The sequence below is a fragment of the Clinocottus analis genome, unplaced genomic scaffold (assembly GCF_023055335.1).
Source record: "Clinocottus analis isolate CAN_PGR_092001 unplaced genomic scaffold, fCliAna1.0.p SCAF_13, whole genome shotgun sequence".
Lineage (NCBI taxonomy): Eukaryota > Metazoa > Chordata > Actinopteri > Perciformes > Cottidae > Clinocottus > Clinocottus analis.
Genome location: NW_027175854.1, coordinates 2,851,696 through 2,863,697, shown reverse-complemented (window position 1 = coordinate 2,863,697; position 12,002 = coordinate 2,851,696). Strand labels below are relative to the sequence as shown.

The following is a 12,002-nucleotide window of genomic DNA, read 5'->3' as shown; positions in this document are numbered from 1 at the left end:
AGCAGATCAAACACTGGTTGGAGACAGTCGCATTGTTTATTCCCATGCAGTAACGTCCACATTTTGTTCAATGAAAATGTACCTAGTAAATATTTTTGAAAATCTATCATGGTAAAAATAAATAAATGTGACTTCAAAACATGTTATGAGCTTAAACATGTAATACAAATTCATCTAGTAGTTTAATTATATTTCTAAAAAGTAAAACGTAGTTTTAAAACACGTTACTAGTTGAAAAAAGGACAACATGACAGAATCTGAATACAGACAGTTATATTGTTCAAACTGACAACACAGAGCAAGTTCTACCAATGAATAGTATCCAAATGAATATTTCTTGAAGCAGTATTTCATGGCATTGAAAAGTATTTTAAAAGCTTGAGTTTAACTTCTTTTTATCTGCCATCGAACTCTACTCCTTTGTTGTCACATGTCATTACTGGCCACGAAGTAAAAAGAAAAGTAAAGTCTATAACATTCATCTGAGGGCAACCTTACCAGTTGTCACTTGAGAAAACCATCACAGTATACATTTCCAGTATGTCTGATTGAGCATACAGTTTATCTATAAAAAGATATAACCAAAGGGTATAACCTACTTTATTCTAAATGTAAGTTATGAGTCAAACTACAGCTGAAAAGCAGTTTTTAACTAACCCCAGGATTACTACAAGCAATGGATATGAGCCTGGGCAACACTCAGTCCTCACATAGCCGGCACAGTCTTAGTTACTTTCCGTCTGCCTCTGAAGGCTGAAAAGAGGAATCATGTTCGTGTAGCGCTCCAGTGGGACTGTTGGGGAAAACCACTAGTGCATCCAGCGGCTTGGAGCAGACAACTGGCTTGACCTGGCACTGAACTGTGTTCAAAATGGCGCTGTCAGAACTAATGAGTAGCCTGGATGCCACATTGGTATGCATACCTAAGGATGAGGTTGACAAACAGTGCTTTCCAAGGGCTTGATTGGTTATAACGGCAGGTGGGTGGGTCGTGTTGTTTGCCTTCAGCAATGCAATTGGTTGAGCTGGAGTGATAGTTAGTCTGCTGCTGGATGAAGGGGCTGTGACCACAGGTGCTGCTTCGAATGGGTTGAACGTGCTTCCAATTGGTGGAACTGTAGCAACAGGCAATGTCTGCATCCTAGACACTGCACTTACAATTGGTGGAACAGCCACTGTTGGTAATACCTGTGTCCGTGCACCAGCAAGCACTGGTTGCATGACTGCTGGCACCGTTTTTCTGACTGATGTGCTGTCTTGTTGTGTTCCCATACGTACTGAAGCCTGTAATGGAGTAGTGGTTGGGGATGCCGTTCCAACTGCTGTCAGCTGGGGCTGTATGCCTGGGCCCGGGGTTGTCATTGAAACCATCTGCTGGGCAGGAAGAGAAGAATGCAAAGCTGGTGTGCTTGCTAACACAGGCGCTGCAGTTGAGGAGAGAGGTGGCATGACGGGGCTGGGCAGGGCAACAGCTAATGGGCTGGATAAAACAGGCAAGGATGGTAGGGGTGCTGAGAATCTGGACAAGGGGGGTGCTACTGCAGGCGAAATGGTGGATGAACATTCAGCTGGCGTGGGTGTACCAGCAGCTAACCTGATTGTAGTGAGGGCTGAGCCGAGAGCAGGTGCACAGGTTCCTGCTGGGGATGCAAAGTTACCAGCCTGAGCAGCTGGCAGCCTCGGCAGAGCAGACACTACATTTGTTTTACTGGGTGACCACGTTGAGCCCAGGCCAGGCGTTCCCGTTAGTCGGATTGGCGTGACATTTGGAGTGGTTGCTAGCAATGATCGACCAACCGCAGGTGTGCATGCTACAAAAGGAGAACTTATTACTGGCACACCAGGCATCCTGGTTGGAGACTGGGGTAAAACTGGTGCTCGAGGGGCTACAGTGACATGACTTGCCCCTTGGGGAGGTACTGATGCACCAGCGCTGGTAGCACTGGCAGTAGGCACTTGTTGTGGTGCAGGGCTAGAGATGATAAGGACATGACTGCCTGGACCCAAACCCTGGGGAGGGACTACAAAGCGTGCATTGTTAAGGACGATTTGTGTGCCAGCAGCAAGAGGTGTAGAGGTGTTGATGACTATCCTCTGCTGGATTGTGCCAGTAGCAGAGGTGGTGACTGGGATATTGGTGGTTGTTGCAGAAGAGATCGGTGTTTGGGTTTTATTGTGAGCTAGTTGAGAGGGTGCTAAAAAGGAAGTTGTTTCCTCACCAGTACCACTTTGGATATTTGAAGGATGACGGACAAGAGTGGGTGTGGAGGTCTGAGCTGGGCTACTCTGCACAGTAGTAGTTACCTGAGCAGGAGAGTTGTTGTACAGTATACTTGAAGGTGTACAATGGTCCTTCTTGATCACATTTCCTGCCGGCAGAATGGCAGAAGAGGTTGTGGAAAAGCCTGGTTGGGAGAGCATGGTGAAGGAAGGGATACCCTTGAGCTGGCAGCTGGTGATCAGAGATGAGTTAGCAGCAAGCTGGGCAGAACAACTTGTGATGGTATTTGAACTTCCAGTGGTGGTGGCTGTTGGACGGCCTGTATCTGAGGCAGACACTGGCGTGTTCTTGGAAGGAGAACGTGACAGGGCACCTATTGTCTGTCCAATGGTTGTCGTCTTCCCTGACAACTGGATTTGAACACCTGAAGACACACACAAGAGATATTTTATTTAATAGCTCAAAGTTGATGCAAGTGTGTAATTTAGGAGATTAGTATTATAGCTTTAACACCAAATGCTGTTGAATCTAATAAACATAGCCTCACATTAGTTCAACTACATCATGAATTCTACAATTCTAAACATTGCAGCTGAATTTACAGACAAACATGATCCGGCAGACATATTGATACCGTAAAAATATTACAGCAAACAAACCCACCTGAGGGCAGAGTGATGTTCTTGACGTTGGACAATGCTTCTGAGCTGAGAACAGGTTGGCCTGTACTTAATCCCATCTTTAGAGTCTGACTGGATAATGAAGTGCTCAGCAGCTGTCCACTCACCCCTGATGCTATTGCCTGTTTTGGAGTGCTTCCCACAGAGGTGGTGGACGATGCTGATGTTGGCTGGCTGATAAACATGACTCTTGAACTAGGAAGTGATTTTGTGTAAGAGGGGGTAGCTTTTGATAAGGCTACTTTTGAAGTGGAGGAAGAAGAGGGAGTAACAAGGATGAATTTAGTAACTTGAGATCTCTCATCTGTACTTCCCCGCTTCATACCAGTCTTGCTCGTGAACTCTGCTTGTTTGAGTACTTGGGGAACACCCAAATTACTCAGTGATGGGACAACAGTGTTTTTTACTAAGGAAGCTTGAAAATGAGAACCAGCAGCAGGAGTCTGCGCTAGCTGGCCAATCTTTGTTGCAACTGTAGACACAGTTGAGGTGTTGGAGCCATGACTTATAGCCACAGTAGTGCCTGCAGTCTGACATCCTGGGCCTGTAACAGGAATACTACCAGAGACTGCAGCAAGCATGGGAGTTGTGAGTTTGGAAGGGGACTTTGATAGTGAAGGAACCTGCTTCTGAGGCTGGGCCACTGAGATACCTGTCACTGCTGGGAAGGTGCAAGGAGAAGTCTGAGGGGGACAAGAAGGAGAGAGAGTCTGTGACGTCTTGGAGACGAGGAAGGCTTTTAACTGAGGTGAGATGGTGATAACTGAACTGTTGGGCAAAGAACCAAGGGCATTCTGATTTGAGGATGCCTGGACTTTAACGATGGCCGTGTTGCCTCCTCTCGTTGTTACCAGGATGGACTGTGAGTCACGGATACACACAGTCTTCAGCTCCTGTTTAAGGTCTGATTTAATAGGCTCAGTAGAAACTGCACTAGAAAGAGTTGTGATTGGTGAAGGGTTTGGGGGGACACCATGTGGTGTGCTAGCTTGGGGACTGCAGGCGTTTACTCCCTTGAGCCATGCTGCGTTCAGAGCCCCCTGTTGCAGACGAGGGGAAACAGAAGGAGAGGGTGTCCTCACTGCCCTGGCATCTTTTAGGGGGGCCACTTGCTGAACAGGGATTCGGTTTTCGGAAATAGTGAACCCAGGCACATTGGTGGGCATACAGAAGGGGCTGGCCACTTTAGAAACCGGGGCCGGGATGACTTTAGACTGCTGATGTAAAGGAGACACCTTTTCTTCAGTTTTGTGAATGAGAAGGTTCGAAGGCAGAATTACTAATTGCTGCATAATCTTCTCCTCAGTGCTGTGGTCCACGACAGGATGAACAGAAGCCTTGACCGGGCTACTGTTGTCTTTCCGTACAAGGTGACCCAGCCCCTCAGGTACTTTGTACACCACTTGGATAGGAGTTTTTGTTACAGTCTGGGTAGGTTTTGTCTGTGGTGATTTAGAAAGACCAGCTGTCCCTGCAGCCATTCCTGGCTGTCTTATAACTTCCGTTCGTTGTTGTCCTTGTGCCTGCATTTGTTGCAAGTTCTGCTGGGAACTTGATGGAAAGCTTTGTGCTTTTGAAAGTTTCATAGTAGTCACTGTGGAGTTAGGCAGGGAGACCAAAGACCCTTTGCGCTGTCTATCTATGACATTGATCCCTGTAAAATCAGCAGGCCGTTTCATTAAGGTCACTTTGTTTCCCACACTCTTAGCTAGTAGGGTGGGGATGGGTGTGTAGCCCTTAGGTAATCCAGTGGTGGGATGGAGGATGGTGGATCTGGGTGACAGTGAAGCCGGGGTTGTCACCCTTGCTGCCCATTCCGAGGCTGAATCCTTAGATTGATTTGATGGTCTCACTTCGGATCTAGATTGTGGCCCAGAGTCAGTGTTCGACGTGATGTCACTGCTGCCAGTCTGACTTGTTTGCAGCAGACTGACATTTTTCACTGTGCTGACCAGAGGTTGTTTTATGTGGTTGGGAGTTTTGTAGTTCAATGTTCTTTCTCCAGCAGACTCAGCCACAAACTCCCTGGTGTTTCCTGAGAACACAAAAGAGATCCGTTATGATCAATTATATACAGTGTCAACTGACGGGTAGTGACATTCATTTCCTCAAGAGCCGTGCAAGAAGCTGTGTAACTGCAGCCTTTAGAACCAGCAAAGCACATTTTTATTACTACACACAGCAACCAAAATGAAAATACTGGATTTAAATTTGATTATTTACCTCCACTCCAAAGACCTCTAGGAACCATATGTTCCAAGTCCTCCTCTTCTGATCGGCCATAATGATCCGAGGAAGAACACACCTCCTTCCCCAAACCCCTCTCTTCATCATCGTCATCATCATCATCAGAGGAGGAGGAGGATGAAATACTCTCCTCTCGCACAAAGTTATTGTATTCTGGGTGTTTTTTGAAATCATCACAGTCCTTCTTCAAACGAAGCCTGATGTAGAAGCAAGAGAAGAAAAGATAGAGGGTTTGTTCCCAGTCCAGCAAAGATTTTATGACACAGAGAGCTATTTAATAAAAAATGCGGTCAGTCAAATGTGTTGTGCCAGTCAGCTGAGATCAAATGGCATGAGACTAAGAGTTATTTTTAGGACATAGACTTGACAAAAACAAGACAATGTCCTGATAATAAAATACATTATTTTCACAAATTAGGATGGTTTGATTCAGTCATTGTTTAGATGTCATACAAAGTGTACCTGTTCCTTTGGTAGGCCTTAATCAGTTTGGGTTCCCAGGGTGAAAGCTCATTTAGTAGTCTGATAAGAGTGCTGTGGAGGTCTTTCACAGCTTCTCTCCGATAATACCAACGACCCTGTCAAATTAAACATGCAAAGGAAACCATGGTCAAGTCGCCAACATTAAAATGTGTAACAACATTGTATTCTCCACTACAAAGAAAGCTCTGGGGCATGCGAGTAAATCCTCTTGGCAGAACTGTGATTGCCACCTACCAATCTCTTTTTGATGCTCTCTAGCTCATCAAGCTCATCTTCTGTCTTACTGATCAGCCCTCGCAAGTCCTCAAGACTTCTGCATACCAACTATAGAGGATAAATAACAGTAAGTCATTTTTAATAAGGAAAGAGAGATAAAAAAAAATGGGGAGAGGAGAAGGGTAAGGCTTGAAAGGGACCGGCTTTGTATCATTGTAATGTGGGTGTGTGCGCAAAAGAACGCTGTCTGACTTCTCTCCATTTTTCAAGTCATCTGGTGGCCCTGAACGGGTAGCTTCAAGTGGCAGCAACACCGAGAAAGCCAAACATCACACAAACCACCCACATTGCAACAGTAGAAAGTAGGTTGAAAATCAGCAAAGACTATAAAATAGTTATTTTTAATAATTACTCAAATAAAGCATTAAAAATATACTGCTAAAAAAATAAGTGTGTATATTTAAGCATGAGTGTAACAACCTTAAATGAGGGCTCAATTGAGGGTTCATCTTTAATTTTCTTTGAAGATTCAAGCTTTTTTCCTGTCAACAAGATAACAGATATAATCTTTGAACCAACATGTTATTATTATTTTTTTTAAAGAATGTATTAAATGTACCATGGCATTGTGGCTTTGATTGCACACTTATACAAGATGTTGATGCCATACAAAAGTAAACCATTTTCTCACCTGTTTTATGTTTTTTCTTTTTGTCTTTTCTTTTGATCGTTCTGGCAACTCGTACAGCAGACTTGGTACTTTCAGCTGAGGGCGGCCTCATCCTGTCAACTTGCTGCAGCTGATCGCCCTTTCCTTTCACCCTCGTCAGATCCTCGTGTTTTTTCTTCCGCTTTTTCTTTTTTGTCCAGATTTTGTCATTCACCCTCTCTTCACTTGAATTTTGAGAACTCTCAGAGGACAACTGTGTTGCTTGTCCCGATGTGCCACAGCAGCAGTCCTGCTCCTCAGATTTTACATTAGTTTTGTTTTTACAACAATTCAAACAAGGAGACCTTCGGTATTGCTCACTGGGACTTTCTCCTTCCAGTTTCACTGCTTTGTTTGGGGAGGCCAGATTCACTAAGCGGGCAGGTGATCTGCCTGTGTAGCTATGCTCCCCTACACTCAGACAGGGCTCCTGTGTCTCTGCTTTAATAGTGCGCCTTGAGCTCAATGAGACGCCCTGGTCTTTTTTTAATTTAAGTCGCTTGGATTGATGCTCCAAATCGACAGTCTCTTCTTTCAAAGTCATTTCAACTTCACTTCCTCCAATATGACTAGTGTGTGAAAAGGAGTTGGTGTGCACTATTAAGTCCATTTTTGAGTCTTCACAAGAGTCTCCATCAGAGGACCCTGATTCAGACTCCTCCTTCTTCTGTGAACATTTTGTATCTTCCGCTACTTCCCTTTTTTCCCCTTTGAAACCACAGATTGTCTCTGCTCCCCCCTTTTCAAAATCATTCAACTCTCCTGTGTCCATTGAGCCTCCATAACACCCACTGTCAATTTTAACCCCCTCTTCCTTCATTCCATCCGACTCTTCACCCTCGGTCCCTGGCTCGATATCAACTCTTTTGACCCAGACCGAAGGGAAAGGGAAAACAGGGGGCGTGCCCGGGCTTTGGCAGTAGATTCTCAGGTCTGCCCCACAGAAATGTGGGAAATGTATATAGCAATTCTCCTTGCCGTCATAGCCCAAAATGGACTCCCGACATTCATGGATGGGCTGGGCCAGAAGAGCATCCTGCACATATTTCTGTGTCTCGTACACATTGTCACACAGCCCCTTCAGAAGCCATACTCGCTGGTAGAGGGGCAGCAAGTGAAAGGGTTTCTCCTCCAAAGGATTCACCTCCCCGAGAGTGCGGAAAAACTGGTGGCTAAGTCCCAATTGCTCCGCCCGACCTGGCTGATCATGTGAGGCACCAACAGCTCGATACCAGCCCATGACCCGCTGCCTGAGTTCTGACTCCCAGCGGCGGTAAGGCAGGACAGGGCGGCGTTGAAGATTGGCCCTCCGTTGGGGTGGGCACAGTAGGGAAGACATGATTTTGGACAGGAAGAGGCTGCAGCGGGGCATCAGCAAACAACGCTCAAGATCAAAAAATACAATCTCGGGAAGGTTAAGTGCAGTCTGAGCAAGACAGAGGAAGTGCCCTATAGCAGGGAGTTCCCAAAGTGTGTCCATGGTGTGGGGGGAAGCCTGTGTCAGCAAAGTCTGCTCCCACTCTTCCACCTCTTTGGCTGACATTTCCTCCGCTTCTTTCTTCTCAAGCTCACGTTGTCTGAAAAGTCAAAAAACATATATTCTTGGCAGGTTTACGACAGCAATTTCTGATCTCTCTTAAATATTCACTCACCTCTTCTCCTCCTTGGCTCTTTGTTGTTCTTCCAGCCGTAAGGCCTGGACCATGAAAGACTCATGCCCACCGACAGTGATGGTAGCCAGGCTACGAGGTGCCAGCCTCCTCCTTGTTGAGGTGCCCCCTAAACCACGTTCTTCTTCTGCACCAAAACGCCCTTTAGAGGTCACTGTCAAAGTCGTCTTTTCTCGTAGCGTCCTTGTTTGATAGACGCAAAGAAAATATGATGTATGAATAAAGTTGATTAACTGTAGCTATCATGATTGTTGGAAGTAAACACAGACAAACATTTTGTTCAAAATGGCTTGTGGCCATTTTAAAATAGGTTACTAAAAACAATACATATATAATACAATCACTTTACATTCATACCATGTACAAATACTAGATGGTAAAATGGGTTTCAACATTTGTCTATAAATCAAATTGTTCAATAGACTAAATACATTTATATTCATAAGTTACCTGGATAGTAATGTAAGCTTCTGTTCTAGCATAATTTCCAGCTTTTGAGCCTGTTTGGAAACCCAGTGGTCCACTCCATGGTAGCGATAACAGTTCTCCAACATCAGCCTGAAGTCTGCAACAAACTCTGTTATGTTCTCATACTCTTGGTTGATAAACTTCTGCTTCATTCCCCGCAAGCACATTGGCTGCCTGAGTTGTGCCTGACCGCAGCGGACCCCTTCAATACCATGCTGGGACTCCTGGTGGCCGATGGGATTGAGGAACGGGCCGGTGATCCCTTTGTGCTTGTCCGAGAGAAAGCCTGTGAATATCCTATACGCTTGTTGGACCTCATAGTTCATATCCTCCTCAAAATTATTGCTGTTGGTAGAAATGCACACCTCGGGCAGAGAGAGGTCACTGTTTGAAAACTCGGGAACGCCATCATTGCCAAGTGCAAGCCCGTCACTCTCAGCCGTAACATCTCCATTGTCGCCAGGACAGTATAAAGCTGCCAGTGTCTCAACTTCACAGGTGCCATTACTGAGCCCATCCTCAGTTAGGATCAGATCAGTGTCTTCAGTGCTGCTGTTCACCCATTTGGATTGTGAAGACATTATGTTGGAGCTGGGCTGCTGTGTAAAGTCTTGGTCAGTCACAGTCAGATCTTGGTTGCATAAGAAAAGTTGGTTACAAGCTGGTAAGATGTGTTCTGTCAAATCCAACTGATCCATGCTGCAGGCGCCTGAAGTGGGTAACAGGTGTCACATCTATGGTGAACATTGATATTGCAAACAACAAGAGGACAACATTTTGATCTAAGGGAAACCTAAACCAACATCTTACCGAGCATTTCTATTGCGAGGTCCAAAACATATGACAGCAGGGAGATGATGCGTTCATACCAAACATCCCAAAGACTGCTGGGCTAAGTTTGCTGACATTACAATTCCTGCGGCAGGTGCTCACATTATTGTATCCACACGATAATCTCAACACTGAGATGTTTATAGCGATGTTATTGTGTCCAAATTACTCGCAGGCGAACTCTCTTTTTCTACCTGCCGCATCTTTGCAAACTTTTAATTGTTCCTGGATCAATGACTAGCTAGCTTGAAAGCTACAAGCGAGCTAACCAACGGTAGTTAAAACAACAATAAGTCAACAAACTTTGTTCTGGTTGCTTCACAGAGATAGCTGTCGTTCATTGCCTTATCACGTCCCGTCTCCTGTCACGGGCAAATGACGACTAAAACTGACTAGTGGCAAAGAAAAAACATACCTCGACGTTTTCAGTGCAGCTCCAGACAGCTTTCAGCAAGCTTAGCAGCCACGGCAGCTCGCTAGCTAGGTTAGCTTGCTATTGTCTCCAATCTGGGGCCTGCAATTGCTGCGTTCGCCGTCCATAATGGAAGAATGGAAGCAATTAAATGTCTCGCAGATAAAAAGTTATTCAGACAACTCATGTCGTCGGTGCACGAAGGGATGTCGGTGACAGCAGAAGAAGCATTAGCCGGAGTAACACTAGCTGATTGTCCGACAATGCACAACAGTTCATTATCACTAGCCATCCAGCTAACCGGCTGGGTTTGCAAGTTGACAGTCACTTTGAGACAAGTGAAAAAAAACAGGTACACTCTATATGCTAATGTGTGCTATGTGTCGGATCTCTTCTGGGCCCCTGTAGGCTTTTACAAAAAGCTAATAACAGACTTCTGCAGCCTGGCTGGCTTGAAGACTAGCTAACGTTACTGGACCGACCACTTCACTTCCACCCTGCGTGCGCAGCTTGACGTCGCGAGCTGGTCGCGTGTCACACTACATTGTTGTTTTGGGTTTTGGTCCATTGTTGACACATACTCCCTTTTTTTTATTTTACTTTTTTTTTTTTACATTTGCACTGTATTCTTGACCTTATTGTGATTGTGATTGTGTGCACTGGGTTGATAACTGAAAGAGAAGCCTCAGGAAACAACTCTCATTCGCACACGTTGGGAGAAAATGACTCATTATCGACACTAAATAAACCACTGTGCACAACGAGTCAGCAGCATAAGATTGTCAACTTGTATTTATATAGACAGTATTATTGTATTTGTTACAACAGAACTACGTACGGCTTCACATACGGTGTAAACTTTAGCAGCACGCAGGACTAACTTTTAACCGCTAGATGTCGCTCGTCACTAATGTACAACATACAGATAATGACGTTTGCCTATTTGAGCCCTTTGTTTAGCCTCTCAGGTAAGCTCTTTTTTACAGGTTGGTTATACTGCCTCGAAAAAAATCTCCCTCGCATGGTTATTTATGTTTAGGCTATTTTTTTTTACTATATTGTGTGTAAATCGTATCGCTGGAAGCAGAATGTGTACACTGCTTGAACATTTTCACTACCCGACAGACCACAACCAGGGTAACAAATGCCCATGTGTTTTGTTTTGGCTGCTGTATGTGGACCTACATTGCTGAAGTTTGAGACGGGATATCTAGTTGATAATCACCACATTGTATAGCACCCCACATTGTTTTAATATAACTAATGTTTTTTGTTTTTTTTAAGTCACATGATCTTAATGCAGAAAACATATCATCAGGGAAGCGTGCAGATGTCGGCCTATAATTCTGAACATACTTGCCAGTGGGCCATCAAGGAGGTCTCCAGCTGGGACAACTGTTAATTAAGCAGTTATGCCACGAGAGACATGTGCTTTACAGTGATTTCAGCTCAGCTAGGAGGTATTGTCTGGCAAGGGGGTTTCAGTCCAATATAGGCCTTCTCTTCCCTGATGTGCATTGCAATAGGGTGCATTAATACATTGAGGGATATGGATAGAGCCAATCCCATGATAGTGGGCTCGAGGGAAAGACTTACAGTGTCTTAGTTCTAGGCTTTTATATAATTTGGCAAAGGCAGATTTATGAGGCAGTTTACAAAAAAAGATTTGCTAATTGGAATTGTATTGGTCTTTTAATTCTTAGTCTTTTAATCTTTTAATAATTCATCATTATATCATCGTAGAAACAATATGTTATGATGTGAAAAAATGCTAAACTGATACACTGTATTTCAGTAATTAAGACCTACTTTGCAGTCTACTCAGTGGTTAGATTGAATGGGTTTCAACTGGGATATGTCTGTCTACAGTAATTTCAGCTGATTTCTGTGATCCATTTATATTGTGTTGTTTTAAGAATAGCTTAAGGAACATTGATGGTGTATTAATGTGCACTTTACCAATAACACACATGTTTGTGCTAAGTTTCTGTTACTAAAGGCCAGTGATTTCTTCTATTTTTGTTCAACTGTTGCTCACTTGTCTCTTTCTATTGTCTGGTTGAAT

At 44.4% G+C, this 12,002-nt stretch overlaps 1 protein-coding gene across 2 annotated transcripts; it reads right to left on the bottom strand.

Moving 5' to 3' along the window:
• Positions 1–17: 17 nt before the first annotated feature.
• On the bottom strand, positions 18–10,427 carry LOC137783679 (uncharacterized bromodomain-containing protein 10). Of its 2 annotated transcripts, XM_068573886.1 has the most exons (11): positions 9,505–10,427; positions 8,677–9,403; positions 8,209–8,409; positions 6,539–8,133; positions 6,328–6,389; positions 5,866–5,955; positions 5,611–5,726; positions 5,125–5,345; positions 2,885–4,936; positions 2,305–2,645; positions 18–1,371 (listed from the first exon to the last, which is right to left on the bottom strand). In XM_068573886.1, exons 1-11 carry the CDS (start codon positions 9,509–9,511, stop codon positions 730–732), a joined length of 6,054 nt encoding a protein of 2,017 aa, XP_068429987.1. In that variant the 5' UTR covers positions 9,512–10,427; the 3' UTR covers positions 18–729. The 2 variants fall into 2 exon arrangements, with proteins under 2 accessions (XP_068429987.1, XP_068429986.1); XM_068573885.1 differs by having other exon boundaries at positions 18–2,645; positions 9,941–10,427.
• Between the last annotated feature and the right edge of the window lie 1,575 nt (positions 10,428–12,002).

Excerpts from the sequence above, each read along its gene's own strand:
- LOC137783679 (XM_068573885.1), bottom strand. The coding sequence starts at position 9,392 with ATGGATCAGTTGGATTTGACAGAACACATCTTACCAGCTTGTAACCAA. Across the intron at positions 6,390-6,538 it reads AAAGAAAAAACATAAAACAG|GAAAAAAGCTTGAATCTTCA; the intron begins GTGAGAAAATGG and ends TCTTGTTGACAG. Across the intron at positions 5,346-5,610 it reads AAGGCCTACCAAAGGAACAG|GCTTCGTTTGAAGAAGGACT; the intron begins GTACACTTTGTA and ends CTTCTACATCAG.